Source organism: Chelonoidis abingdonii, chromosome 13, assembly GCF_003597395.2.
Source record: "Chelonoidis abingdonii isolate Lonesome George chromosome 13, CheloAbing_2.0, whole genome shotgun sequence".
In the NCBI taxonomy this organism is placed as follows: Eukaryota; Metazoa; Chordata; order Testudines; family Testudinidae; genus Chelonoidis; species Chelonoidis abingdonii.
In genome coordinates, this window is record NC_133781.1 from 29228723 (window position 1) to 29256638 (window position 27916).

The following is a 27916-nucleotide window of genomic DNA, read 5'->3' on the forward strand; positions in this document are numbered from 1 at the left end:
GGCGCTGGACGTGGCATTGCATTGCACCCGCCATTCCGCCCCCTCTCCCCCAAGCACCTCGCAGAAGGGTTTAATCCAGGGACGGAGCCAGCCTGGATGCACAATCGCCCAGGCCTAGGACTGGCCTTTGAAAGCAGGGGCTGGAAGGAAGGAGACGTGTGGCCTCCCTGAATCCCAGTCCAGTTGCAAATGCATCCTGCCTGACAGCCAATCAAGGGGGCCTGCGCCGAGGCAGCTTCGGCAGCCGGTTCCAGGCCCCCCATCCTCAGACAGAGTCACCAACGTCCTTCCGGGCTCCCTTCAGGCTTATGCTTTTCCAGTCAAACTTGGTCACGATGCACAACGGCTCTGCCCACACCTGAGTTAAAGCCCCTCCCCCCCACACCACCTGCTAGTGGCAGTGGGGAAACGCAGGAGTGGGGGGCTCCAGCTGTTTGCTTTGCTGCCCCATAAGCACTACCACCTTCCAAGGAGGCCAGCAGGCTCTGGGTGGGGGCACCACTCACTGGTCTGCAGCCCATGGGGGCTATGCATGGGTGGGTCAGCAGGGATCTCTCAGTGGCCAGGCTGGGGCTTCACGCCAGCACGAGCAGGAGCCAAAGGGCAGGACAAGACGCAAGCTGGGATCGGATCTTCTCTGCTTGGACTGAAGCGTAGGGGAAAACAAGAGGAATGGCAGCGGAAATAGACATCCCAGCTCTTTTCCAGCGCTTTCAACGCGTGGCTCAGCAGCTGATTTGAAGCTCCCAGAAGGCAAACCCAAAATGCAAATAAATGCTTACAGCTTGGCAGGCAGCAGGGCCCTTTACAATGATCCGGGCTGACCTCCTGCGTGACACAGGCCACAGACCCTCGGCCAAGAACCTCTGCCTCGAGCCTGTAACACCCGTTCGCGCTACAGCCAGTTTTGAGTTAAAGCCATCAAATGACGGAGGCTCCACTCCTTCCTTTGGTGAGATATTCCCAGCTGACTTTCTAAGGCAGGTTTTCCACAGCGGGCTTGCTGAATCCTAGGGAGGGGGTGGAATCTCCACCCTTAGAGGGTTTTAAGGCCCGGCTTGACAAAGCCCTGGCTGGGATGATTTAGTTGGGGTTGAGCAGGAGATTGGACTAGAACCTCCTGAGGTCCCTTCCAACCCTGATCTTCTATGATTCTATGAATCTTTGCCAGTTTTTCACCCACCTTCCTGGCAGTGCAGACCCCAGGGCTGGACAAAGTGTCCTCAAAATCGGCTCACTAATGTCATATCCCCGCCCTACTCCTCCTCGCCACTTCCCTCCGTATCCGTCAGACGGCAGCTTGCCAGCGTTCTCTTATTGTGGCCTCACGCCAGGAGCTCACGTGCAGTCAATTGTGGCCAGAACCCCTAAGTCCTTTTCAGTGTCACTGCGTTCCACCCTCCCCTTGTGACCTAAAGCCTTTGGTCCCCCACGTAGGCCCTTGCATTGGGCCGCGTTAAAATGCCCAGTGTTCAAAGAAGCCACCTTAGCGCGAAATCCATCATCATTTAGCTTCCACCGATTCTTGTCAGCAGCAGCAAACTTCACCAGCAATGATTTTATATTTTCTTCCCAATCATTAATAAAGCTATTGGAGGGTCACGGGCGGATCCTTGCGAGAACCCCTCCCGCCCTCGATAATGATTCCTCATTTACAGTTACTTTCTGTGAGCTGGCCATTAATCAGTTTCTAATCCACTGCTGAGTCCTGTCTAACTAGAACAAGAACACTCTGTCTCTCTGCTATTCCTTCTTTCAGTCCTGGCCGTGGCGGACGGCTTGGGCAATGCAGATTTTAGGACTGGTGTGTCAGCTGCACAGGAAGGTTTCTGCAGGTCTGAGGTCACCACTCAGGCCGATTCCAGTGCCATTGACTTCGGCAGATGTCGGGTCCTTCTGCTCTGTGTCTGGATTCAGAGCGACCCCCAACCCTTCACCCCACCAAGGAACCAGCCCCGCTGCTAATGGGTTTGGAATCTGCAAATTAAACTGCCAGCCGGCCCCCTGGGGATTCTTTATTACCTATTTCCTGGCTCTGGGCTAATCCCAAATCACGCCTTGGCCTGCAAGCCAGGGTCAGTGTCCTCAGGGTATTAGAAGGTGCTGATTAAATCCTGGGCTCATGGGAAGCAGCCAGCACTTGCCCTGTCCGTGGTGGTGAACGGAGGGGATGAGGATTTAGCTGCCTTGCAATTAGGTGGGCTGTGGGTTTGACTGGACACTTCTTTCCTGCATAGCTGTGATCCCAGGGAGGTAGAGACTTGGCCACACGGTATCTTTGCAACGTAGGGCAGGCGCTTCCTACAACAACAGAAGGGTTTTTCCCTGGCTGGAGTTAATGGAGCTCTCCACAAGGAAGGCTGAGCTTTGTAAAGCTGCACCAATGGGAGCTCTAGTGTAGCCAAGGCTCCGGGGGACACGGGTATTTTAGCCACTGTGCTGTCCAGCCCTGCTCTGAGCACTCAGACAGCACTGCAGAGCTGATTTCTGGCCAGCTCTTTCCCAGGATAACCCATTTCTCAGTCACCTGCACAGAAACCGCCACTCCTTCTCCGCGCACCTGCACGTAGGTGAGAGAGACCCCGTGGGCCACAACTACTTACCCACATCACCCTCCCTTGCAGGAATACGCCTGCAAAAGGGACCGGCAGCTGGGAAGTTCCGGGTGATCCCAGCTCCATCCCTTTCTGAAGTTCTGCAGGGTACAGGGTCATTCCTGAGTGCAGTTCTCTGGTTTTGAGGGGAGAGAAATAAACCAAAAAACTATCCCAGCACTTTTGAGTCTTTATTAAAGGGACCCCACGCACCAGGTTCAATCCTCTGTCAACCAGCCTGGGCCGAGAATGTGCAAATACAGGCGAGAGCTCGTGCGGCGTCATGGATGGAGCCAATCACCACGGTGACAGCTCCGGACCCCATTCACAGAAGGACGGGGAACAGCCGGACCCTCCACTCGTACTTTGCACCCGTGCGGAAGGGCAGACGGCTGAGGAGTTCGGGATCCAGCTGACGAGTAGGCACTGTGTGTGTTTTGCAATGCTGGAAACAACCACCACCACCGATCCCCCTCCTCCCGGTTCTGGCCCCCCCCTCGCATCCCTTGCCAAACCTGGGCACTAAAACAGAACACAAAGACTGCGGCTGCCAATCCATCACGCCAGCAGAGCCCCGCCCTGCCCTGCCCCCCTATTCTGCTGGAGTTAAAGGGGCGGCATCCATCCCAAGCCAGGGGGAAAGGACCACGTTGTAGGCAGAGGATACATCTTGCCCCACAACCATCCCGGGCCCTGGGGCATTTTCCTTTCCCTCCCCCCTCCAGGATGGGGCCAAGGAAGGAAGAAATGAATTGCCACCCCAAACCAAATGTCGGTGCCGATAAGCAACTCTCCCCGTGCTGGTCACCTGCCCCGTGGTGCAGTTCGGTCACAGAGGCCCCCTCCCCAGTGGGCAGCACTTCTCGCCAGGGATAAGGGGGGCTGGGAGGGGGATGTCTCCTCCAGAAGGATTCAAGTAAATCGATTACAACTCCAGCATCCCCGTCCCTCCCAAATCCACTCTCCACCCACCACATCCCGCCCCAAAGCAGCAAACCAAATGGCTGCATACGGGCTGTGTGTTTCGGTTTGTCACTTTTCCACACTCTGACATGGTACGTCACGGGGAGACAGGAGAGGAGACAGGCAGAGGAGGGACTGGCGAGCCGAGTGGGCAGCCTGGCAAAGCGGGTCCCACATCCAGCACATGGGCCATCGGGCACGTCCGCGGCCCACTGGGAAGCAAGGGCCCGCAGGCGTTGTTCCCACCTAACGCTGAGTGGAAGAGCAGCACCGTTCCCATCCCACATTAGGCTCTGCCGTGCTGGGCCGAGGACACCTCTGGTCAGTGGCGTGGGTTCGCTGGTTGAAGTCTTGTGCGACCACGCTGGCCGACGGCACTTCCACGCCCCGCTCCTTTGGACGCCACGGGTTGCTGCTAGCTGGCTGGCCTCTCAGGGATTGCACAAAGAAAGCTTTGGCCAAAAAGGGGTGAGTTTGTCCTGTTAGCAAAGGCCCTTGAGTAAACCCGGTTGCAAGGAGCCAGCGCCATGTGGAGACACTAGCGTTGTCCGGGAGCCCACCTGCTGCCGTCCTTTACCCTGTGACTTTCCTCTCCGCGCCTCAGCCTCAGAGAGAAGAGGAGGCCCCCCCAGCTGGACTGCAAGCTTTTGCAAAGGTCCTTTCAAGGGGTTCCTCTTCTATAGGGCTCCAAGCGCCTCTGGAAGCAGCAAATGATTAGAATCCGAACCGGGTCCGCTTTTCTCTCCCCGGCCAGCGCTGGGCTCGCCCTGCCGCGACGTCTCCTTCGCCTCGGAAAAAATAACTCTGGACGTAAACGTGGGTTTGGGATTTTTTCTCCTTTTTCGCTTTTCTTTATTTCTTTTGAAGCCATCAAACAAAAGAAGAAAATCCTGCAATGGGGGCTCGAGAGCCTGGCGCCAGGCTGCTGGGGGGGCGGTACAGGGTGCTCTGCTGGCTGGGGGGGTTGACGGGTGTCTGGGGGGTTGGAGTCCTACTGACTTTGGGCCGGAAGAGGCTGCCTTGCTGGGTGCTGGTGCTGTTGAACAAGGGGCAGTGGTCGGGATCGCCGGAATCGCTCTCTGTGTAGCTGTAGCCCTGGGCCCGGGAGATGCCCTTCTGCTGGCGCCGCCAGGAGTTGTAGTAGGTCGGGTCGCTGATGTAGTGGTTGACGAAGGAGTGGGCCTTCTGGTGGTTCTGATCCACTTCGTACTCGCTGTCGCTCCCCTGCAGAGACAGAGCACTGGGTTACTCCAGGTCTGGCTGTGCCTGGCCGCAGCTCTCAGCCACCCAACAAGCACATGCCCACAAGTACGTGGCGCTAGCAGGAGCTGAGGGGACACCCGCTGGGCAGTGCCATCAGCAGCCCACTGGGCACTGATTTGTGAGAGGCAGCTTGGAAACCGTGACCCTGCACCTGAACCCTTCACCTCTGCACCCATCCTGCAGGCAGGGGAGGGGGTGGGCAGGTGCAACCGGGGTCTCCCACACATTGGTGTGAGTCCAGAGTGATGCCATGGAACAGCACTGGAGTAAGGGAGGGTCTGAATCAGGCCCTGGGGGAAGCTGGTGATAGAGCATGACCAGACCCAGTGCCCGTCCCAGCCTGGCGTCCCTTCCCCAATGACCAGAACCAGTGCTCAGCCTGGCATCATCTCCCCAACAACCAGATCCAGCACCTGGCCCGACTTGGCATCCCTTCCCCAATGACCAGATCCAGCACGCAGCCTGGCCTGGCCTGGCATCCCTTCCCCAGTGACCAGATCCAGCACCTGGCCCGGCCTGGCATCCCTTCCCTGACAACCAGATCCAGCACCCGGCCCAGCCTGGCATCTCTTCCGCAATGATCAGATCCAGCACCTGGCCTGGCCTGGCCTGGCATCTCTTCCCTGACAACCAGATCCAGCAACCGGCCCGGCCTGGCCTGGCATCCCTTCCCCAGTGACCAGATCCTGATCTCGGCCTAGTGTCCCTTCCCCAACAACTAGACTCAGACCCCATCCCCAATGACCAGATCCAGCCCCCAGCCTGGCCTGGCATCCCTTCCCCGATGACCAGACCCAGGGCCCGTCCGGTGTCCCTGGTGACCAGGCCCAGTGCAAACCCTGGCAGCGCTGACCCTACACGCCATCTCTGGGAGCAGCCGGGGTTATTTTTGTCAGAGGGCACAGCGGGGAGGACGGGGGAAGAAGAGAGAGCTCAGGCAGAGGCTGGGTTGGCTCACGTCCCTCCTTTCAACTCGCCCTCTGCTTTCCAGAATTGAATTCAGCTTCCCCCTTCCCCAAGGCACAATGGCCCCATTCATGAGGAAGCTGGGGCCGGCCAGGAAAACAATCAAGTGACAGCTTTCAGCTCCCGCAGCTCTTACAGCTCCTCAAAGACACTCAACCGGGGATAATGCAAAGGGGGGTGAACTTGGATTTGCCTCCACTTTGCAGGCAAAGGAAAGGGCAGGCAAGGCCCAGGACTATGGGGCAGCTTGGGGGTTGCTGAAGAGCTGGAAGCCCTCAGCTGCCTGTTCCCCTCAGTACCGGGCTCAGGTGATGGGAGTGGCCAGCGAATTTCCAGCTGTGCCACAAATGCCCGAGTTAGCGTCACTGCACCTGTCGGGGCCCCAGCTCTCCTGTGGAAATAACCCAGCCCACGAGGCCCTCTCCGTGTGGGGCTACCCAGCGCGTGGCACAAGGGGGTCCTGATCTCCGGGGGCACCGGCAGGCGCTCTTGTCGTGGGGGTACACGGGCAGGCTTAGTGCTCACGCAGCACCCGCGTCTTTACCCCTGGGGGCACCTGCCAGGGGACAGGAGTTTTGTGTCCGTCAGGCCCAGCTGAGATGTTAAACCACAACCCTAGGTGCTCAGGGGGTGACCCATCTCTGTGGCGCTGCCCAGGGTGCATGGAGGGTAGCCTGCCTGCAAACAGGGAAGGAGCCTTTGGGGGGAGCATGCCCCATGGTGGGAACCCCATGCAGCAATGGAGCTTCTAGCAGGAATCAGTCGGGGCTGGGGAACTGTATCGTTCCTCCCTTTCCCAGCATGCACTGTGTAGAACTGATAAATGAAATTGTTTTTAATTGTTCACTTTATCAATGTAACTTCTGTTCACCATTCACTACACTTGCCTACACTGTAACTTCTGTTCACTGTTTGCCATATTGTAATCCAAACCCCATTTTAAAACGCTCGCTCCATTTTGTAAAAGCTTCCTCCAACTTTCATTTTTGCAAACTCTGCTGTAATCTTATTAGTTTAGTTTAGCTGTATGACTGAGGGATGTAGGGATGATGGAATCAACCTCCGGCCCCAGCCTGTCCTGATGAAATAGAGTTCAAACCCCACCCGCTGAAGATGCAGACAAAAGCCCTAACAAGGTAAGAAGAGTCCACCCTAAAAAAAGAAGGTGCAATAGAAGGAAGATCAAAGCCAGGTCCCAGGCTGAAAGTCAGGTCTGCAACTGACGGGTGATCAATCACCAAACCCAGAGGCAGTGACACAGCAAGACCTATAGACTCTGGGTTCAAACTAAAGCCTATAAAAAGGATGGGTGAGATGGGAGACTTTGGAGGGTAACATTCTGCTGCCAACATGGAAGGGCATCGGTGCAGGGCCAACAGAGACCCAGCTCATCCTTGCGCCTGGCTTTCCTGGCCAGTTACCGCCACAAGCTACCAACCCAAGCTGCAAAATCAAGCCACGAACTCAAGCTGTGTCCAGGACTGATGGATGCGCGCGCGCGCGTGTGTGTGTATAAGGATTAAGGTATTAGTTATTGGTCAGAAATCAAATTGTTATCATAATAAATGTGGCATCTTTGTCTTGCCTCCTGAAAAGATCCTGTGTAGTTTTGTCTGTAGAACAACTGTAACACACTCCTGTCCCCGATCCCCTTTCCGGGGTAGGGAGAGGTGATGAGGACAAGGGGATGCAGATGTCAGAGGGGACAGGAATTGCAGGGGATGACGGGGGCAGCCAGCCCGGAGATCCCAGGCACGGCATGCAGACTGATTTTCCCACCGGGAGGCCAATGGGTGAATGGGGTGGGGAGGCCTGTCTGACCCCTGACCCCCACCCCTTGGGCTGCAGCCACCTCTCACCCTCCCGCCAGGCCCTGCCGTGAGAGCGTGCTGGCCCCCAGCCCTGCTGAGCTGAGAGCTCCGGCCCTGGCGAGCTGCCCCTCACCTGGGAGTCCGAGATTTCTGAGGGCTTCTCCGTCAGGCTGCTGCTCTCGGCCGGGATGAGGTCATTGTACTTGGTGACGTCCTCGTCGGAGTAATGCAGGCTCCCGGGGCTGGGCCGCGGCGGGGACCTCGGCAGGGACACGGAAGCTCTACGTTTCGTTTGGAAACGGAGAACTCTGGTGCTGGAGCCGATCCCCGGGCCCCGTTCGGGGAGATCAGCCACGGCCCCCCCAACAGGCCCCACTCAAGCCCACTGGCACCCCCCGCCATGACGCCTGGGCACTAGCAGGGCTGTTCAGAGCATCGGCCATGGGGCTGGCACCCCAACCCTCCCCACTGCAGTCTGCTGGCCTGCCTGGGGATGAGCCATTAACCAGCGGGGTCCCAGCAGCTCGGCTTCCACTGCTTTCCTCTCCTGCCCTCTCGAAAGTGAGAGCCAGTTTGCTGCTCGAAACCAGGAGCTGGGCAGGACGTGAGCAAGTGCCTACACCGACAGCTCTGCCAGCACCACACTCCTGCCCCGCAGCCCCGGGGTCCCGCCCCCAGCTCTGCCGGTGCCCCTCAACCCTGACCCGCATCCCCCTGCTAGCCCAGCCCCAGGCTCCACCCTCCCAGCTCTGCCAGTGCCCCTCAACCCTGACCCACAGCCCCCTGCTAGCCCAGCCCAGGGCTCCTGCCCTCCAGCTCTGTCAGTGCCCCTCAACCCTGACCCACAGCCCCCTGCTAGCCCAGCCCAGGGTTCCTGCCCCCCAGCTCTGCCAGTGCCCCTCAACCCTGACCCGCAGCCCCCTGCTAGCCCAGACCGGGTCTCCCTCCACTCCAGCTCTGCCAGTGCCCCTCAATCCTGACCTGCAGCCCCCTGCTAGCCCAGCCCAGGGCTCCTGCCCACCCAGCTCTGCCAGTGCCCCTCAACCCTGACCCATAGCCCCCTGCTAGCCCAGCCCAGGGCTCCTGCCCACCCAGCTCTGCCAGTGCCCCTCAACCCTGACCCGCAGCCCCCTGCTAGCCCAGCCCAGGGCTCCCCTCTCCCCACAGCTCTGCCAATGCCCTTCAGTCCTGACCCACCACCACAGACCGGTGTGCTGGCTGCAGTGAGCTCCTCGACCTGCGCGGGGGAACAGCCAAGCAATCCTGTGGGGTGCCTACGGGCTTTGCTTCGGAGCAATGCCAGCTCCGCCCCCCCTACAACAGTCATGGGAGGCGGGTGAGCAGCGGCAGCCCCACTGGAGCCGATGGCTTTGGGTGGAGAGCCCCATCCGGAGCCACATCCAACCCCTTCGCTGCTCCGGGCTCCACATCCCCACCCAGAACCACCTGTGGGTGCAGTTGGTGTCAGTGAGTGTCCGGTGGGTGCTAGCACACCAGTAACCAGGCCAGAGGGGCACAGTGGGGGCGGGGCCCTGGCCCCAGATCTCTGGCTGGGCACACAGAGCCCTGGGCCCCACAGCTGGTACCTGGTGTAGATCCCGTTCTTTCTGCAGAAGGAGTTCTTGACAGAGAGGCGCCGGTTGTTGAGCTCCAAGGCAGGGAAGCTGCTCTCGTCCAGACTCACCATCTCCCCGTGGCTCAGCGCGTTCGCCTTGGAGTTGTTCCCTGTCGGGGCAGGAGGGGAGCCATCAGCTGGGTCAGCGCCCAGACCCGGAGGAACCTGCACATCACACACCCGGCTACGGGACCAGCTCGGACTCCAGGGCCGACCCTCCCGACCTGCTGTGGTGAGTGGCCAGCTCCCCGAGACAGGCCTGGAGATGAGCAATGAGATTTGGAGGGGAAGCCCCCCGGAAGTTGATGGAGAAAGGCAGGTGCACTGTAGCCAGGGGTTCCCCAGGCCAATGACCCCCCTCTCTCCCCAGATGCGTGGCCATAGAACACCCCCAGCTCAGCCAGCAGGCACCACACCCAGCACTCTCAGTGGCAATGAAGGGGTAGGGCAGCCTTCACCTGTCCCGTCTCATCACTCAGTCTGGTCTGGGCTGTGAGGGCTCCGGGGGATGAACTCACCCCCTCTCCAGCCAGCCCTCGTATCCCAGTGCAGTGCCATCTCGCCAGGGCTGAGGAGCCTCTGTGGGGCTCAAGGCTGGGGTGCTGTTCTTTACAGGTCCCCAGCGTGGCCAGGGGGCACGGGTTAAACAGAGCTCTCTGTGCCAGCCCAGCTGTCTGGGCTGCTGAAGGTATGAGGAGCGGACTGCATGGCTAGTTCTCCGCTGGGAGTCAGTCTCAGCTCAATGTCTGGCCAGCCCTGCTTGTCACGCTGCGAGCATGGTAAAATCCCACCCAGTATGCAATCTGTGAAGTGCCCAGGCCCTTGAGCAGACAGTGGGCGGATGGCATGCTGTGCCCAGCAATGGGGCAGCGGGCCCTGGGCAAATTAGGGCTGAGCATCAGAAGGTCTGTGTCCCAGCTCTGCCAGGAGCTGACTGGGCAAATCACCACTCTTCTCGTGACTTGGTTTCCCCATCCCTAAAACGGGGGTACTGATGCTTCCTGATCTCCCCGAGGGGTTAACCCGTTAATGTCTATAAAGTGCTTTGAGATCCCTAAAGGGCGAGCACTGGGCTTTGGCGCAGAGTTCTGCTGCTAACAGCTGCACAAGCTGTCCGGCTCTGGTCCCTTGGGCCCCAACTGCCTCCTGCCTTCCAGCCGGTGTGGGCGTTTCCTGGTGCAGCACTGCCATCGGACACTGACACCAGTGGGGCGAACGGTGCGGCGGCATTTCACACCCACAATGCCCAGGTGGGAGCAGTCACCCAGCAGCCGAGGGGCGGAGAATTGGGCCCCTTGGCTTCTAACTCCGGGCCCCACGAACCCAGGCCCCAGCCTTAGAGTCTCTGGGTGCAAGTCGCTCACACTAGAAGCCAGGAGTCCGGGCTCCCAGTGCCAGCCATCTGCTACACAAGTGTATTGACTCAGCAGGGCGGGCGGCATTAGTCCCACAATCTGAGCCCTTCGTTTGGCTAGGAAAACAGCAGTATTTACTAATCCCGTGACCTTTCCTGCCGCTGGCAGCTCACAATGAGAGAAGCCGGTTGTTTGATCTTTAGCTCCCAGCGACATTGACACGGCCAGTGACACGCTTTTCTAACCTGTGTCTGCCGGCAGGGCAGGGGTGGGATGGGTCTGTTGTGTTGGGGGGACGGTTCTGGTGTCGCTTCCATCAGCAGAGCAGCTGGTGGGCGAGTGGCAGAAGGCGGCAGGGTCCGGGCAGTGAAGGGAAAGGCTCCCACTGATCAGGCTGCTGGGTGGAGCCTTCGGGGAAGCTCCCAGCGCTGAGTGGCCACGGCAGGCACCACGCCATGCCCAGGGATGCCAGGAGCATGGTGCGCACCCTGACACTGGCTCCCCCGGGTTTGGAGTCACTGCCTGTGCCAGGTTCTGCGCTAACCCCAGTGTTACGGGGTGCAGGGAGAGGCCTGGCCAGCAGTGACGTGAACCATAATAACTAGGGCAAAAGCTGATGGAGACCCCTGCCCTCCTCTGGTGTATTCAGGCACACCTCCAGCAGAGCAGTGCTGGTCTACCCCAGCCACGGGCCAGGCCCTCTGGCTCCACAGCCATGGGGGGTGCAAGCTACAGACAGCAAAGGCGAAACGCGACCCTCTGGCCCTCATCTCCTATACCCAGGCACGGCTCCCAGACTCCCAGCGCTGCACCTCTGTCTTTGAGACCAGGGCGGCTCAGAGCCAGACCCCTGGTTCCCAGCCCATGTCCGCAGCTGGGTGAGTCTGGGGGCCGCTCCTCTCACACCGCGGCCTCAGTGGCATCACATCACCCTACGCCGGGCTGGGCAGCCCCACTGGGTGGCAGCTCCTGCCCTGTGTGCAGGGGAGCTCACCTGAGTCTGATTTCTTGGCATACTTCTTGCTCTGCCCGTGGATGATGAGGACGAAGACCAGCAGGAGGATGAAGATGAGCCCGACCAAGGCGATGACCACCAGGAACCACCACTCCTCGTAGAAGGGGTTGGCTTTCTGGGCTGGAAGGCAGCCGTGGAGAGCAGGGTGAGTCACCCACCCACCCTGCCGGCTCACACCCTGGGGCCTATCCTGGGCGCTGGCAGGGCTTGGAGCTTGTTGGTGTGTTGGGATGGGACCTGTCTCATCCCGGGGACCCTTCCTCTGCCCCTGGGGAACCCCAATAGACTTGCAAACAACGGATCTTCTTCAACTCGGGGGCTGGGATAGCAGGGGGCTGGGAGTGGGGGGCACTGGTACAGCAAGGGGGAGAGTCCAGGGCTGGGTGAGCAGGGAGCTGTGGGCTGGGATTGAGGGGCCCTGGCAGAGCTGTGTGGGAAGCTCAGGGCTAGGCTGGCAGGGGTGATGGGTCGGGAGTGAGGGGCACCAGCAGTGTTTGTGGGGAGGGAAGGGGAATCACAGTACGGTGACTGCCAGGTGACCTGGCCGTATCCACCCATTTTCAGGCAATGGAGTGGAGCACATGGAGAGATCACCCCCTTCCCGGGAGGGGCTGCTCCAGTTAACTCAGCCCAGCCCAGACCCCTGCCCCTAGCATGCTGACAGCACCTCCTGCCCCTCACCTCCTCTGCTGCTGGCCCCCAAGTGCCAGATCCCCTCCCCTCCTCGCCCCCCAGCCTGGGCTGCAGGGATGAGGGTACATTAGGTGGGACAGGGTAAATGAAGAGGTCCCTGCCTCCCTGTGGCATGAACCCTCCTTCCTGGCACAATGGCCCCACAGACAGGCCAGGAGAGCAGCCCCTGCACCTGAGACGGAAGGGGAGGGTGCACTGGGTGTCCCATAGCCGTAGTCATTGACTGCGATGACCCGGAAGTCGTAGCTGACCCCCTGCTTGAGGATGTCCATGCTGAAGGTGTAGGAGGTCACCTCCCTGGGGATGTCCTTGATGAGGATGTCCCACAGCCCCTCATCTGGAAGAGAGGAGAGAGGCCCAGCTCGGTTAGGGGATGGAGCAGCCCTAGAGCACGGGGGGTGGGTGCACGGGGTGGGAGGGGAGAGGGCAGCAAGTTCCCAGCCCCAAGCGATAAGTGCAAAGGTCCTGGCTGAACTGCACACACAGCATGGGGGGCTGGAGTCAGCACTTTTGGGCAGCTTGGGACCCTTGAGCTAGCAGGGAATTGCCACCTGCTGCAGCAGCACTGGGGCTTCTACCTCCCTGGGTCTTCAGCCACCAGAGGGTCAGCTGCCTGCAATGGGCTGTTCCAGTGCAGTGCGCGTTGGGCTTCCCCTCGCGTTCGGGCCCCCTGCCCTCCTTCCCGCCGCGTTCGGGGCGCACGGCCCTCCTTCCTGCCTGTGCTGGGGGTGCCCGGCCGTCCTTCCCCCTGTAGGGTGCCCGTAGGGCCCGGTCCTGCCTTGGGCCCCAGGGACAGCCCAGGTGCCTTGCTAGATCCCCGGCCCGCATCCTGCCCTGCAGGGATGGCAGCCGCAGGACATCTGGGCCCTGAGTTCCTGCCAGGCCAGTGGCGAGGAGCGGGGGACGGCATACAGGGCGGGGGGAGCGTATGGTACCTGAGGGCCGGGCCTCGATGACGTATCGGGTGATGGGCCCCTTGCCAGGATCCCCATTCGCCCAGTGGATAGTGATGGCTGAGCCATACCGGGAGATGAAGGGCTCACCTGGTGGTCCAGGGGCACCTGGGAAACCACAGTAAAACAAGTCGTCATGGGGAGAAAAAACACAACCTTCTAACATCACTGGGGGGGTGGCAGGGTCCAGCCCCCTGCCCTCTACCCAGCCCCCAGCCCGTCTCTCTCTCAGCCCCCCATGGCTCCAATCCCCACGTCCAACCCCAACTGCCCATCCAGCCTCCCACTGCATTTGTCCATGGGGCCCTTTGGGTCAATCATTCCCGCTGCAGAGATCTCCGCTTGTGGGAATCCTGGGGGGCCCTCCCCCCATCACAAAGCTCCCCCCACCCCCGAGAGGTAGCATGAGCCTGCGCAGCAGTGCCGTACCTTCCCCTGGCCCCGTGGTGATATTGGCCTCGATCTCGGGCCCGTAGGCGAAGGTTTTGGCCCGGATCCGGAACCGGTACGTCACACCCTCCGCCAGGTCCTTCACCTTCATCCACAGGGGGCTGCTCCCCTTCACATCCACCGTCACGATCTTACTCACGCCTGGGGGGCAGAGCGCACAGACATGGCATGCAGAAATCCTGGCGCCCATCCTCCCTCACAGTGCCAGGACCTGGCGCTGGGGAAGAGAACTGCAAGCCTGATGCTGAGTGTGACCAAACCAACCCACAGGCCTGTGTGGAGGAGCGACTCCCTGCTGCAGCACAAATCCAGAGAAGCCGGGCTGGCGTCCCTGCTCTGGGGACTGGATCCCAGGTTTCTTGCACTATAGCACAGGCTAGCTCCGTTAACACACACCTGCATGGCTCATATCCTGCCTCCAGTACCCTGCTTTGCAGGAAGCACATAATGCCCCCCACTAGCTGGCGCAGCATGAGCAGGGAGAGCCTTCCTGACCCTGCGGGATCAGTACATGCCCTGAAACACGCCCTTTGCTTGGCAGAACCCCAGGCCCCTCTGTGCTGTGGGCGGCAAGCAGGGTTTGCAGGATCAAAGGACATCCTGCATGGCACAGGTTCAAAGGAGAAGCGCCCCTGCCCCTGCTCCCTGGGTCACTGCGGCTCTCCTCCAGAGCTCTCGCTTCACAGCACTTCCCCTGAACCCGACTCTCAGAAGCCCAGGTGGCAGCAGGGAACACTGAGCAGCCATTGTCCCCGGGCCACCCCACCCGCGCTCTTCGCTGCGTTCTCAGGCTCTCTCCTGCCCACTCTGCATGTCCTATCGGCCGCTCGGGGAGGAGGGGGGAGTCAACACTTCCCCTCTTTTGTCTGTCGCCCTGGAACGTAACAGCTCGGGCAGGGGAGCTGGTGCTGTGGCAGTGCTGGGCCGGGTTACATGGGGCACTGTATGGCTGCAGAGAGACAGGGAGGGAGGTGCTGGACCCCCTCTGAAGACATGATGAAGGATAATGAGAGCTAGCTGCACCGGGATGTTTTGACCCCGTGAAAATGCCACTGAAGATGCTCTTTGCTTGGTTTTGTTTTGGTTTGTTTTTTTCTGAATCCCTGAAACTTTTCACCAACAAAGGGACTTTGGCCAAAATTTCCATTTTGTTGAAAAAAACATTTTCACCATCAAAATGGCGGGACAAAACATGCGCCCTCTGCTCCCGCAGTGATGCTTTGGATGCGCTCAGGACCATGTGTCCTCATGTATCTCCAAGCCCTTTGCACAGTGACCTATGGGACAATCCCAGGTGCCCTGCAGCCACCCCTGGGGAGGAACATGGGAACGGTTTTAAAGGGAACAGCAACAGAAGGGAACGGCACAAGCGGGAGTTGGGCCGGGACACTAGGCTGGTCCCCAAACCCTTGTGACGAGTGGCAGGGGACCACAAAGCGATTCTAGCCCATGCTGCTCAGCACATCCACCTGGCCTGGGGTAAATTGAATCCTTCCCCAGAAACAGATTTTCCTGCCTCCCAGGCTCCTTTACCAGCTCTGTTTCCCAGCCCCATAGGGAGCGGAGGCCCCTGACCCCTGTTCACACCTCCTGAGCTTACCCCTCCGCAGCGAATGACCCTGTCCCACCTCTACCGCACCCCGCCCGTTCAGCCCAGGGCCCTTACCGTCCACAGGCATGCAGGGCTCATAGACAAGTCTGTACCCTTCCAGGATGCCGTTGGGCAGCAGAGGCGGCTCCCAGGAAACGTTCACCGAGGTGGTGGTCAGCTCGCTGAATCGGATGGTGCTGGGGGCGCTGGGGGCTGCGAGGAGAAAGCAGAGGGGCTTTGCAGACTTCCCCCAGGGCGAGGGAGGAGAGGGGCATGGATCCTGCTGGACCCCCTTACTCCTCAGCCAGCTCATCCTGGGGTTTGCTGGGTGGGCTGGTTGGCGAGTGAGACCGTGGGAAAGGGAAGGATTCAGTCACACGCCATCAGCATTAATGGGTGTGTGTCTGTGACCTGCCCAAATTCCCCACCCCCCCGACCTGGCACGCCCTATTGAGCAGGTGTGGGAAGCAGTCAGGCAGTCCCTCAGAGACGGGGTGGGAGACTGTGTGAGTTTATGTTCTGTGTTTGAAAGACTTTGTCCAAGTTTGGGTTACCAGGAGAGACACGCTGGACTGGGGTTGGGGCCTAGAGGGCCAGCACGCAGTTGAGGACTCACTACACGGACCCTGGGAGGGGGTCACTTGGGGGACTTTTGGACCGAGTGAGTTCTTAAAGGGCCCTCAAGAGGGGGGACACTGAGGCAGGGTGCGATGGAGCGACCTTGGGCCATGAGGGCGTGCTCAGGAGGTGGCTGCCCGTGGTACAGAGAGTTAGCTGAGGACTCCAAACTCATCCCGCCAGTGCCAAGTCCCCAGTAACAACCCCCTTGCGGGTCTGGACTCTTCCAGGCCCCCCTCTTCTCACCGCATATCCAGAAAAGAGCGAGAGACACAAGCACTCCAGATCCGATCGGAAACAACTGATCGGCCGTGCCGGGCCCATCTGTGCCTCCCCAGTCTGCAGAGCTATGGACTCCTGGCGCATCTGGGCTGTGCCTCCTCCTGACACCAGTGCACCTTGCGCCTCTGGTTTCCCTGACGATAAGCTCACCTCACCTCACACCTCTGGATTATTTTAGGGAAATGCTACTTCCTGCCCTGACACGATGGGCGAGGGGACGAAAGGGTTAATGCCCCCATTTCCCTTTTGCCCGGGGGGCAGAGCTACGCACCCCCAGTGCATCTGGGCTGTGTCTCCTCCTGACACCAGCGCACCTTGGGCCTCTGGTTTCCCTGATGACAAGCTTCCTGCCAAGACACCTCACACCTCTGGATTATTTTGGGGAAATGCTACTTCCTGCCCTGACACGACGGGCGAGGGGACGAAGGGGTTAATGCCCATTCCCCTTTTGCCCAGGGGGCAGGAACGGTCAAGGAGAATGAGGCTTTGTTGCAGTGTGCTCGAAGCTCTGCGCCCAGCAAAGCGTCTCCAGGTCTTGGTCCCTGAGGCCCCCCAAAAAGGCCGAGACGGGGAGCCTGCCTCAGCAGGGAGCCCCGGAGCTACCTGGGCAGATCCAGCACAAAGAACTGAGGCGATTATTTTCAGCCTCCTGCCTGGTGCTGTGCTGAGAACAACCTCAAGGCCATGATGGGATGCTGCCTTTGATAACGCCCCTGTGGGTGAGGGACTGGAACCCAGGACCAGCTCCTGTGCAGGCATCAGCTGGTGGCAGTGGGGTAACGTGGCCTGACATGGCAGCAGATCCGGCCTGGTTCTCCCACATTGCCCCCATGCTGGCTCCGTACCTGGAGCACTTGGTCGCACGGGCTGGTTTATTTCTCAGATGGGAAGGGAGGGCGCCAGGGACTTCACCAGCCAGGCATCCACGCAGCATTGCTAACTGCAGAGCCCTGCCCCCACCTGGCTTCAATCCCAGCCCGGGGCCAAAAGTGGGATGAGTCTGTCAGGTCTCAGCCTAGAGCCTCATAGCACCGAACCACCCGGCAGGAGCACAGCTCAGCTCAGTGGCCAGCCTCTGCTCAGGGCAGGACCAGAACCCAGAGGGACATGGTGGTAGCACACAGGGGTTGGCAGAGCTGGGCAGCGGGAGCCCAGGGCTGGGATAAGGCATGGCGGGGGGGCGGGGGCCTGTAGGTTAGGATGGAGCATGTGGGCCGCTGTGCGATCCCTCCTGATTCGCGGCCCCATGAGTGAGAGGAGGATGGAGCCCACCTGCCTGCTGCGTTCTGCCCCTGACAGGGGCACTGCGGGGTCCGTCCCCGGCAGCGTTGAAGGCTGAGACGGTGATCAGGTACGAGGTGTATCCCGTGAGGTTCTTCAGCTTGGCCCCATTCTCAGGCAGGAACAGTGTCTTCACCCGCTCCGTGCTATTCTGGCGCTGAGCCTCCCAGAAATAGATCTGCAGGAAGATGGGGAAGACGGGAGCTGGGGTCAGGCCAGGCCCAATGCTGGCAGGGGCCTGACATAGCTGCTAGCCCCGCTGATCCCCATGCGCTCCCCTTCACAGCCTTCTCCTGGCGTCTCCACTCTGGGCTGGGGCTCCTGGCTCCCCATGTGCAGGTTCAGCTTCCCCCAGATCCAGCGTGCCTGGCTTCTCCTTGTGCAGAGCACACAGGGAAATGGACCCTGCTGCGGCCCCTTGGTGGAGCGACTGGGGTGGTGGCTGCTCTGCGGTGGAGGAGACGTAGGGCCCTTTATCGTTAAGGTCCCCTGACCCCCAAGAAAGTCCCCTGCCCCATCTCTCAGTGGGACACGTTCAGACACGCTCCAGAAAGAGGAAAGCTCCTGGGCCCGCCTACCCTACAGCGATGTAGCCAGGCTGGTGCCCTCTCCTAGGAAACGCACCTGCTTGGCACAGGGTAGGGAATGGGGAGTTCAACCCATTTCTCAAAACCTCTGTGAGGGGATATCGACTGCGGGTCAAAAGTGGCTTTTCTGGGTTTAGCTTAAACGCCTCCTGATCAGTTTCAGCCAAACAAACCACAAAGCGAAGCGAGTGTGTCCACATGGGGCTTGCACCGGTTTCATTAAGTCCCATTTTCAGCCCCAGTGTCTGGGTCTGGACAATCCCAGGTTCTAGAACCAGCAAAACTCCAGAGGCGTCTTCGTTCCAGAAGCCCCTCGCAGCCCTTCTCAGATCCAAGGGGCCCAGCCACACGCAGGCTGGGAGCACAGAAGACGCATGCACATATCTGGCTCTGAGTCGGAGAAGGGGCTTTCCTGTGTCGAGAGGAAAGCAGGGAGCAGGATGTGCCGGCGCCAGGCCATGCTGGATGGAAAATGTGACCCACAGCCCTTGGCTGAGCCCAGAGACTCAAACATGGCCTGAGGTCACCCTTGAGCGGTGCCCAGATATGCAGGGAGAGGCTGTACGGTTCCAGCAATCGCTCCGCCGCCCCTCAAATCCCAGCTATGCCCTGCTGCAGGGAGCGCCCAGACCCCAGGGAGGGCCAGGAGCAAAGGGCTGGGGCGGGATTGGAAGTGAAACCGTGACACCTGCTGAGCACACTGGGAACTGCGCTCAGCTGTGACGCTACCTTCAGGGGGAAAAGGACAGATTGCTTGGGCCCGTCGCGCGTGTGTGTGTGTGTGTGTTAGAGCCTGTCACTTGTGTGTGTGTGTGTGTGTGTGTGTGTGTGTGTGTGTGTGTGTGTGTGTGTGTGTGTGTGTGTGTGTTGGAGCCTGTCACTAATCTGCTGCCCCGTAGCTCAGGCTGCCATGCCCACCTCCTCAACGCTGCTCCCCAGGGGCGATGGATGCACTCCAGGGTGGCTATATCCCCCGTTCCCATTCCCTTGCAATCCCGATGCCACTGACTGCTGGGCCTCAGCCCTCCTGGCTCCGATGACCTCGAATCAAACAGGTTCACTGTGGCTTGTATTCCTGGAGTGCCTTCTACCCGAGCATTCCCTCACCGACTAGTAACTCCTTCACACATCCGGCTTAGTGCTCCTGGCCCCGCTGGCATCAGAGGGAAACTGAGGCACAGCTGGTGTGGCAAGGGAAGCCAATGGGAGCTCTGGGTGCTCAGTGCCCCACAGCGACGTGCCCCTCTGGGCACTGTGTCGATTGTAACAGCCAGAGGGAGATGGGGGGCCAGTACCTTATAGCCCTGGATGTCGCCGTTCTGCGCCTCCAAGGGCGGCGGCTCCCACGTGATGTCCAGCTGGGTGGCTGTGGTGGTCTGAATGGCGACGTTCTGTGGCGGGGCAGTGGGCACTACAGAAGGAGAGTGAGCTGGGGTGAGAGCGTCCGAGCCCCCTGGCACTCCCGTCCCTGGCATGGTGGCTGGGGCGTGGCGGGAGAGGGAGACGGCCCCTCTTCCATCTGATCGCACCCTCTCCCTGCGGTCCTGCAGCCGCTGTGCTGCCATCCATCAGATGGCGTCCTGCTGCTGGCTGGCAGCTGGGGAGCAGGGCAGGCTGTGGGCACAGCCTGGCTCCTTGCGGGGAAGTGCAGCCCCGGCTGCCGATAGGGAATGGCAACAGCTACTACCCTGGGAGAGGCTCCCTTAGCTCAGCTGGGCAGGGCCCATGAATTCCCTGGTGAGCGCTGGACATGGCCCAGGGCTGGGGCGGCCCTTAGTGACCAACGGGGGAGTTCGAAGCCTGCCCGGAAGCAGAGATGCCCGCGCAGCCCTGACTCACCTGCCTCGCCTACGAAGACCTCCTGGGGGGTGCTGGAGGGCCCCTCACCTGCGGCATTGTACACACTCATGCGGATCTCGTAACGCCTGTGCTTGCTCAGATCTGCAGTGGGTGAGAGAAGGGGAAGTGGGTGCCAGGGAGAGCCGGGCAGGGGCCCATCCACAGGGCCAGGAGCACTGGTGTTTTGCCTCCCTCCCATTAGCCCCCTTGGGGCTAGGCCGGGCAGTGGGGATGTCCTGACCTGCTGTGATGCCCCAGCCGCAGGGGGCAGCTCTGCCGGTACGTCTGCCCCCCCTCCCAGGTACGATGGGAAGCAGTGAAGTGACCAGGGGTCGCCCATAGGTGGAGTGCGGGGGGGGCCGTAGGTGGTTGCTGGAATGCGGAGGGGGGGTCAGGAGGGGAGTGACACGCAGACAGACAGAGATGAGCCCCGAAGCAGAGAGCGGAGACTTACTGTCCAGTTCGTGGTGCGTGAGGCCGGCTCCGGACAGGTTCCGCACGGCGTACCCTGCTGCGGGCATTGAGAGGGAGCGCAGGGAGAGCGTCAGTGGGGTTAGTCACACACAGACACAACAAGCAGGACGGACTCCCGGCAGAGCATGGGAGCGGCGGGATGGCTGCCAGGGCTAGCGCAGGGGGCAGCGTTGGTTAGCGGGCAGGGGGAAGAAACCCAGTGGAGCTTCACTGCTGCCACTGGGGGTTCAGAGGAGCCAGAGCTGGGGAGCGCCCAGGGAGTGACAGGAGCTGGTTGTGCTCTGCTGTGTAGGTACCCCCTGGGACTGCCCTTAGATGGCTTCCTGCTTTCCTGCCCCCGGCATGCCCAGTCTCTGCCCCTCAGCCTCAGCTCCTCTGGCACTGGCATTAGCCCAGCTGTCAGCGCCAGGCTGCCTGCTGCCCACCTGGCACTGGGTGGCCTCTGCCTTACCTTCTCACTCCCCTTCTCCACTACCAGGGCATGGGCTGCAGCTCTCCCCAGGGTGCTGTACCTCTGTACATTAATCGCTGCCAGCAGGGAGCACGCAGCGCAGTGCCAGTGTCAGCGCCATGATCAGAGCTGACTGACAGGCTTCAGCACAGCAACCCTGGGACCTGGAAGCTGGGGCTCCTCTCAGCGGGGGCTTTAGCATAAGTCTGGGGAGAACCTCAGCCCCTGGCCAACTCCCCTGGCCCCTGCCTGCCCTGGCCCCTGGTTAAGTGTACAAGAGACTTCGCAAACAGGGAAAAGGGGAAAAAAAGCACCAGGTCAAATTTCAGGCTGTCCCCAGCTAACCAATGTCCTTCTCATGCTGTGAGCTGCCCCGATTGCTCCTGACCTCATAGCCCCCTCCAGGTCCCCCCACTCAGCAGAGAGCAGACCCCTGCCCCACCCCCCCTTGGCATCAGCACTCACACCATGAGCCATGTCACACCCCCGAGGCACAGGGCTCAGCCCTGGAGGGGGACGCTGCCCGGAGCCCTGCGGGAGAAGAGCAGGACACGCCGGCGCAGGACAGTTCCTGGAGCTTGGCTCAGTGCACAGGAGGCTCTGGGGCCAGCTGGCTGGTGTTCACACGCAGAGCACTCGGTGGGGCGGGGGAGGGCTGCAAGGCAGGGCTGGGGTGGGGCTGGGCGTCACGGAGAGCCCCACGGGCCAAGGCGAGAGGAATCCCCCCATGACATGCGTTCCCAGGGGGCGCTGCTCCTGCCCCCTGCGGGAGCCGAATAAGGGCACTCACGGGTGAGCTCTGCCCACTTGGCGCCGGGGCTGCTGAGGCTGCGTGTGGTGAAGCCGCGCAGCCCGTCGTAGACCAGCTCGCGGTAGCGGATCCGGAAACCCAGCAGGATCCCATTGATCTTGTCCTCGGTGGGGGGCTGCATGGAGGGGGGGACAGGAGCCAAGAGACGGGTGCAATCAGGGAGGGGCAGGCCATGGAGACGGTGCCTTTCATACATGTGCATGGCCCTGCCCGCTCCCGGAGCCTGCGCTGCCCTCACCCTCTTTGTGGGGCTTCCTTCTTCGCTCGCTGCCCCCTGCCGCGCCCTGCTGCAAGGGTGCTCCCTACAGCCAGGGCGGGCTCAGGGGTCCCTGCAGAGCCCTGGGGTGAGGAGGGATTGATCCTGAGAGGTGCAAGGTACCTTAGCAGCGCTCCCAGCCCCTGCAGGTCCCCGGAGCCCGTGGGGAGCAGCAGTACCCACTGGGGCCAGCCTGCTTCCGGCCTCTCTCTGCGGCAGGCACTCTGCGCCTCGGATGCCGGGGTCCTACTAGGCCAGCAGCGGCATGCGGGAGCTCTGGAGCAGATGTAGCGCCGGGCGGCACAGCTGCAGGGTGGCAGTGAGACAGTGGGGCCCTGCCCAGAGAGAGCAGTGCGGATAGGAACGGAGGACGAGGGGATCCGCAGTGCCAAGGGGACATGGCTCCCAGGCCCTCCCGGGGAATGTGAGTCAAGCAGCTGTCTTACAGAGACAGGCAGGGGCAGCGCGGTGCCGCACGGTACCTGCCAGTGGATCAGGACGGAGGTGGTGGTGTGAGGCGTGACTGAGAGGATGGTGGGGGCTTCCTCTGGGGCTGAGGGAAGAAGAACACAAGTGAGATGCTGAGAGGCACGAGGGTCCCTCCCCCATGGCTCCAGACTCTGGCTCCCTTCCTGAGCAGCTCAGGGGGTTGGAGCCTTCCACATGGTCGCTGGTTTGAATCCCCGCCACTTCTGGGAGGGGTGAGCTGACGGGCCCACGTGACCAACCCCTGCCTCACCCCACAGAGCGCCAGCTGGCCCCTGGCCGAGGGTAACGAGGCCCCCTTGCTCTGCAGACAAGGGTCCGGCCTGCAGCGCGCCGGGAGCTGTGACCCAGCGTGGGCTGCACCCTGCCACTGAAGAGACGAGGCTGGCTCCGGTGGCCTTCAGCTTCCAAGTGCTGCGTCTCCCATGCCTGCCCGCGGGGAAGGGGGACTGACCGGCCTGCAGGGTGGTGAGTGACTCCGACTCCTGGCTGTATTCGCTGTCCCCGATGTCGTTGGTCGCCTTGACACGGAACTTGTAGGAGGTGAAGGGCTTCAACCTGGGCCGGGAGGGGAAGGGGAAGGGTGTGAGGCACTGGTTCCAGTGCCTTCCAGTGGAGGCAGGGTATGAAATGGCGCAGCTTTGCTTTGGCCAGGGCAGGGATGCAGGGGGAAGAGATCGACCAAGGAGCACCACAAAGCAATTCTCCTCCTTTCAGGTGGGGAAACTGAGGCACAGAGTGGTGCCTAAGGTCGGTGGCAGAGCCGGGAATAAAAGCCAGACCTTGCGACTCCCAGCCCAGTGCCCTCAGGCCACGCTGCCTCTCGCCTGCCCCACCCCACCACAGATCTTACCAGGCCTTGCCCGCTTCGAAGGTCCCACCTCACCTGTCCACGACAAAGGAGGTGGCATTGTGGCTGACTGAGGCGGAGTTCAGCGTCCACTCGCCAGCTGGCAGCTCGCGGGACTGCACGGTGTAGTATCGGACCGGGGAGAGGCCGTCGCTGCCCGGCTCCCAGCAGAGCAGCACACTGCGGGCCTTCACGTCCTCCTGCTGCACCATGGGCTTGCTGGGGGGCTGCGGGCGGTCTGAGGAGGGAGAGACGGCCGTGAGGGCTTGGTCGGAAGCCGTGCCTGGCCCCATCCCTCCTCAGGCAGGGCCAGAGTTCCACGCCCGTGGCTGCCCTGAGAGAGTGCCCCCCAGCCCTGGCACGGTTACCTCTCTTCTCGGTGGTCACCACCAGTGCCTCAGCCGCCTCGCCCCAGCCTTTGCGGGTCTGCGCTGTGATGCGGAAGAGGTAGGTCGACTCTGGCTGCAGGCCGGTGGCCGTGTACTGGCGGGCGCTGGGGTTGAGCACCTCCACGGTGGCAGCGTTGGCGCTGGTGGTGTTCAGGCGGTGGGTGATCTGGTATGCTGTGAAGAAGGGGGACCGAGGCGGTCAGCAAGCGCCAGGGCAAGGCTGCCCCCCACCCCGGCCTGCAAGGGGGCAGAAAGGCTGCTCCAGGAGACACGGGATGGAGCCAGGACTGGCCGAAGGGATGCACTATTGAGCTAGTCGTGAGCGCCTGGGCCCAGCTGCCTGCGCAGGGTCCGGCCCTAGGGCCCGCCTGGGAGGTGAGATGTTCACACCTGGCCCTTCGGGGCTCACTGTCCATGTCTCCCCCCAGCGGGAGGATGGGCGCCCGTGCCCAGCCCATCTCGGTGCCAAGTGTGATGAACTGGGAATGTTCTTAATGTTGCTCTGAATACTGTGTTGGTGCCTCAGTGTCCCCATGGCAGTTCTTAATATCTAGGTGGTGGGATAAGGGTGTGTGATTGCTGCAGAGGAAGGGGCCAGTGCACCTAAATGCCTGACCCTCTATCTCCTAGCAACTGATGGCCTGGGCCCCCCTCTGCAAAGGTGCCAACTGAAGGTGTTGGAGACAAAGGGATCAGGTGACCTCCTGGCCCGGGAAAGGAGCTGAACAGAGAGGTCGGAGGGGCCTGTTAGGCGGAAGCGGCGGGACGAGGTAAGTGCAGACCTGGGGGTCGGCTCACTGCCCACTAAAGGACCCGGCCGAGGAGTCCGGTCCGCTGTATCTACAAGGCTCTGTTTTAGACCTGTTCCTGTCATGAATACCTCGTGTTTACTGGCGCAGAGTCACGTCTGACGCAAAGTGGGGGCAGGATCCTTGTGCTTCCCCAGGACCCGCCTGGGTGGGCTCTGCGTGGTGAGCACACGGAGGGGCAAGATGCTGATGCTTCCAAGGAGAAACCCAGAGGTAAGCCCTGATTCTGCCCTGAACAAGTCTGCTCCAAGGGAGAGGAGGCTCCCCAAAGTCCTGCCTGGCTTTGTGGGGAGCAGTTCCAGAGCATCGCCCGGTGACTCCGTGACACCAAGCAGGGCTGGGCTCGGGCCAGCCAGAAGGGGAGGGGATTCTGTGTCCCTCTGCCGGCTGATGGGGCTCGCCAGCTCTGTGGTTTATCAGGGGAGCAGCTCGGGTGCATCCAGGGATCGAGGCTGCTGGCTCCTGCCTACTGCAGAGGAGCCCTGAGCTGGGGCGTAGCTGGTACAGCAGCTGCCATTCCCCCAGTGAGACCATGCCATGCAGGGCACTGGTGGACCCCCAGCACGGCCCTCCCCCCCCCGCAGGGCTCGGCTTAGCTCCATCCCCCGGCCCCAGCCCTGTCGCTCACACACACAGCTGCACCCCTTCCGCTGCCGAGCATCCCTAGCACAGGCCCCTCCCAGGGGTCCCGGGACCGTTACCCACCCGCCAGGGTGCTCGGAGAAGCACTTACCTAGAATGATACCGTTAGGCGCGGCTGGAGGCTGCCAGATCAGCCGGACTGAGGTGGTCCTCACTTCTGGGAAGAGGATGCCCACTGGGGGCCCGGGCACTGGGGCAGGACGAGAGCAGAGGGCAGGCTGGGTGACAGGCAAACAGGCTCAGTGCCCTTGGCCAGATCAAACGGGGAATGGAGCCCGTCCCAGCCCAGTGGCTGGGGGAGTCCGCTGGCCAAACCCTGAAGCTAGCGGCTGCTGGGCCTCCATCGCACTACTCTGCCAGGTGCAAATGCCCCACAGGGCACCCAGGGCAACAGGGGAATCGTGCTTCTCCTCCTTTGGGGGAGCCGTCCTGCTGAAAACTGCCCGCGCCCCGTCTCAGACTGACGGAGTAGAAAGACTCCCGTGGACTTAGGGACACGGAGACACACCGACCCTCCCTCCACACCCTTAGGGACACCCTCCCCACATCCACAGCCCCTTTAGGGGCACACCCCCACCATGTACCCTGTTAGGGACTCCCCCATCTGTACACTCCCCCTCCTCAGCATACCCTGGGGGCACACACGAGCACAAATACACACGCGTGTATGGGGGCACCCCCCACCCCCGGGGCCCAGATACACACTCAGGAATGCCCTCTTCTGCCCTGTTACGTCTCCTCGTTCTATTTCTGGGGCTGGCACCCCCACCCCTGTCTGCTGGAGCCCTCCAAGGACAGGCAGACAGCGGGGGAGCTGTTTGCATGGAGTGTGGCGAGGGCCAACCAGACACCATTTTCTCCCCATCCCAGCATGACGGGGGCACTCGCTCTTTCACGGACTGGCCCCCGTTTGCGTCTGGCCTCACTCCGCGTGTCACCCGCCATGAGGGCGAAGCACCCTGAGTGCCCCCGACAGCGGGAATGGGTCGGGGAGGAGCGGCACCTACCGTCGTCCAGAGTCCTCTCCAGGATGGGCGGGGTGCTGGGCGCGCCGTCTCCAATGCGGGTGAAGGCCAGCACGCGGATCTCATACAGCACGTACTTGCCCAGGCCCGCGAGCTGGGCGCTGTGGGAGGCGTTCCCCTCCACCGGCCAGAACTGGGCCCGCGCATCGGAATCCTTCTCCTTGTACACGACCTGGAACAGCCCACGTGAAACCCACGGAGCCACCCTGGGGCTGTCCTGCCATGCCAGCCGAACCCACTCACCAGGCTGAATGGGGCCCGGGCACACGACGGCCTCTCAGTTCACACCCCATCTAGGTCACCAGGGGACACCTGCCCTAGCCCCCTGTGACAGCGCCACGCTGCACGCAGGGCAGCCTCTCCCCAAAGAAAAGCCACGGCAGGAGCATTGACAGGCATGTTTCAGGGAGCCCAAGACTGGAATAGCCATGGGCCACAGGACTGGGGGAGCAGGGGGCAGTGGGTCGGGATTGAGGGGCACCGGCAGAGCTGGTGGTGGGAAGCCCAGGGCTTGCATAGCAGGGGGGCTGTGGATCGGAATTGAGGGGCAGAGTTGGTGGGGAGCCCAGGGCTGGCATAGCAGGGGGGTTGTAGATCGAGATTGAGGGGCGGAGCTGGTGGGAAGCCCAGGGCTGGCATAGAGGGGGGTTGTGGATCGAGATTGAGGGGCACCAGCAGAGCTAGTGGAGAGGAGCCCAGGGCTGCGTTGCAGGGGGCTGTGGATGAGGCTGAGGGGCAGAGCTAGTGGGGAGGAGCCCAGGGCTGACAAAGCAGGGGGGTTGTGGATCGGGATTGAGGGGCAGAGTTGGTGGGGAGCCCAGGGCTGGCATAGCAGGGGGGTTGTGGATCGAGATTGAGGGGCACCAGCAGAGCTGGTGGGGAGAAGCCCAGGGCTGCGTCGCAGGGGGCTGTGGGTGGGGCAGAGGGGCACCAGCCCAGCTATTCAGAGGGGGCGGCTGGGTCCAAACAAGGGATCACACAGGATGACACCCACCTTGTAGCCCAGGATGAGCCCGTTGCGATCCGCCTCGGGGATCTCGTTCCATCGGATCAGCATGCTGCTGGAGGTGGTGGCCAGCGCGGACAAGTTGGTTGGGCCGGACGAGGGGACTGGCGAGGGGAGAAGAGAGTGAGGTCAGAAGCCGGCCCGGCTGCTTCCAGTGGCAGTGGGGCTGGGAGGGGCAGAGGGCCGGGGAGGGCACACCCAGGCTGGGGGTCTGATGAGCACTGTCAGCCGAGGAGTAGCCAGTGGGACAGGCCCCAGGCCCGGCAGGAGGTACCTGACTCCCTGGTGCGTCCCAGCACGACGTGGCTCCAGGGCCCGGCCCCGATGGCGTTGAAGGCCTGCACCTGCACGCGGTACTCCGTCCACTCCTCCAGGTCCTCGATGGTGTACTCCCGCTCCACCCGGTCGTGGATCACGTGCGCCACCGTCCTGCCCCGCCCGTCCGCCCGCGTGTACCGCAGCCTGTAGCCCACCGACTCCGGGTTCCCGTTGTACTCCAGCTCCGGAAGCGGCTGGGGAAGGGGTGACGCTCAGCACCAGCCACCCTCACCTGGCCCACCCCCCAACCGCTCCCCCCACACCCAGCACAGCCCCTGCTAACCCATCTACCCTTCCCCCCACGCAGCACAGCCCCCCACTAACCCACATACCCTCCCCAACACCCAGCACAGCCCCCGCTAACCCATGTACCTTCCCCCAACCTAACCGCTCCCCCCATACCCTACACAGCCCCCAACTAATCTGTACAAACCTCGCTTCCCTTCTGCACTCCTCACACAGCCCCCCATTCATCCATGTTCACTCCCTCACCCAACCCAGCGCTGCCCACACTAGCCTGTGT

The 27916-nt window shown here is 61.6% G+C and overlaps 1 protein-coding gene across 5 annotated transcripts in view; it reads right to left on the bottom strand.

Moving 5' to 3' along the window:
• Positions 1-2774: 2774 nt before the first annotated feature.
• The window catches only part of SDK2 (sidekick cell adhesion molecule 2), a 30975-nt gene continuing 5833 nt past the window's right edge, over positions 2775-27916 (bottom strand). For 2 of the 5 annotated variants that reach the window (XM_075071897.1, XM_075071898.1), the window contains 21 exons: positions 27350-27587; positions 27064-27179; positions 26052-26241; positions 25136-25234; positions 23573-23767; positions 23241-23442; positions 22809-22912; positions 22351-22421; positions 21592-21727; positions 20331-20387; positions 19877-19978; positions 19333-19448; positions 17442-17628; positions 15345-15482; positions 13658-13819; positions 13211-13336; positions 12448-12612; positions 11562-11702; positions 9184-9322; positions 7731-7878; positions 2775-4781 (listed from right to left, as the gene is read on the bottom strand). In XM_075071897.1, coding sequence (XP_074927998.1) covers positions 4428-4781; positions 7731-7878; positions 9184-9322; positions 11562-11702; positions 12448-12612; positions 13211-13336; positions 13658-13819; positions 15345-15482; positions 17442-17628; positions 19333-19448; positions 19877-19978; positions 20331-20387; positions 21592-21727; positions 22351-22421; positions 22809-22912; positions 23241-23442; positions 23573-23767; positions 25136-25234; positions 26052-26241; positions 27064-27179; positions 27350-27587 — 3186 coding nt within the window. In that variant the 3' untranslated portion in view covers positions 2775-4427. The remainder of the gene's footprint in view (positions 4782-7730; positions 7879-9183; positions 9323-11561; positions 11703-12447; positions 12613-13210; positions 13337-13657; positions 13820-15344; positions 15483-17441; positions 17629-19332; positions 19449-19876; positions 19979-20330; positions 20388-21591; positions 21728-22350; positions 22422-22808; positions 22913-23240; positions 23443-23572; positions 23768-25135; positions 25235-26051; positions 26242-27063; positions 27180-27349; positions 27588-27916) is intronic. The other 3 variants (XM_075071895.1, XM_032797279.2, XM_075071896.1) reach the window with 3 other exon arrangements.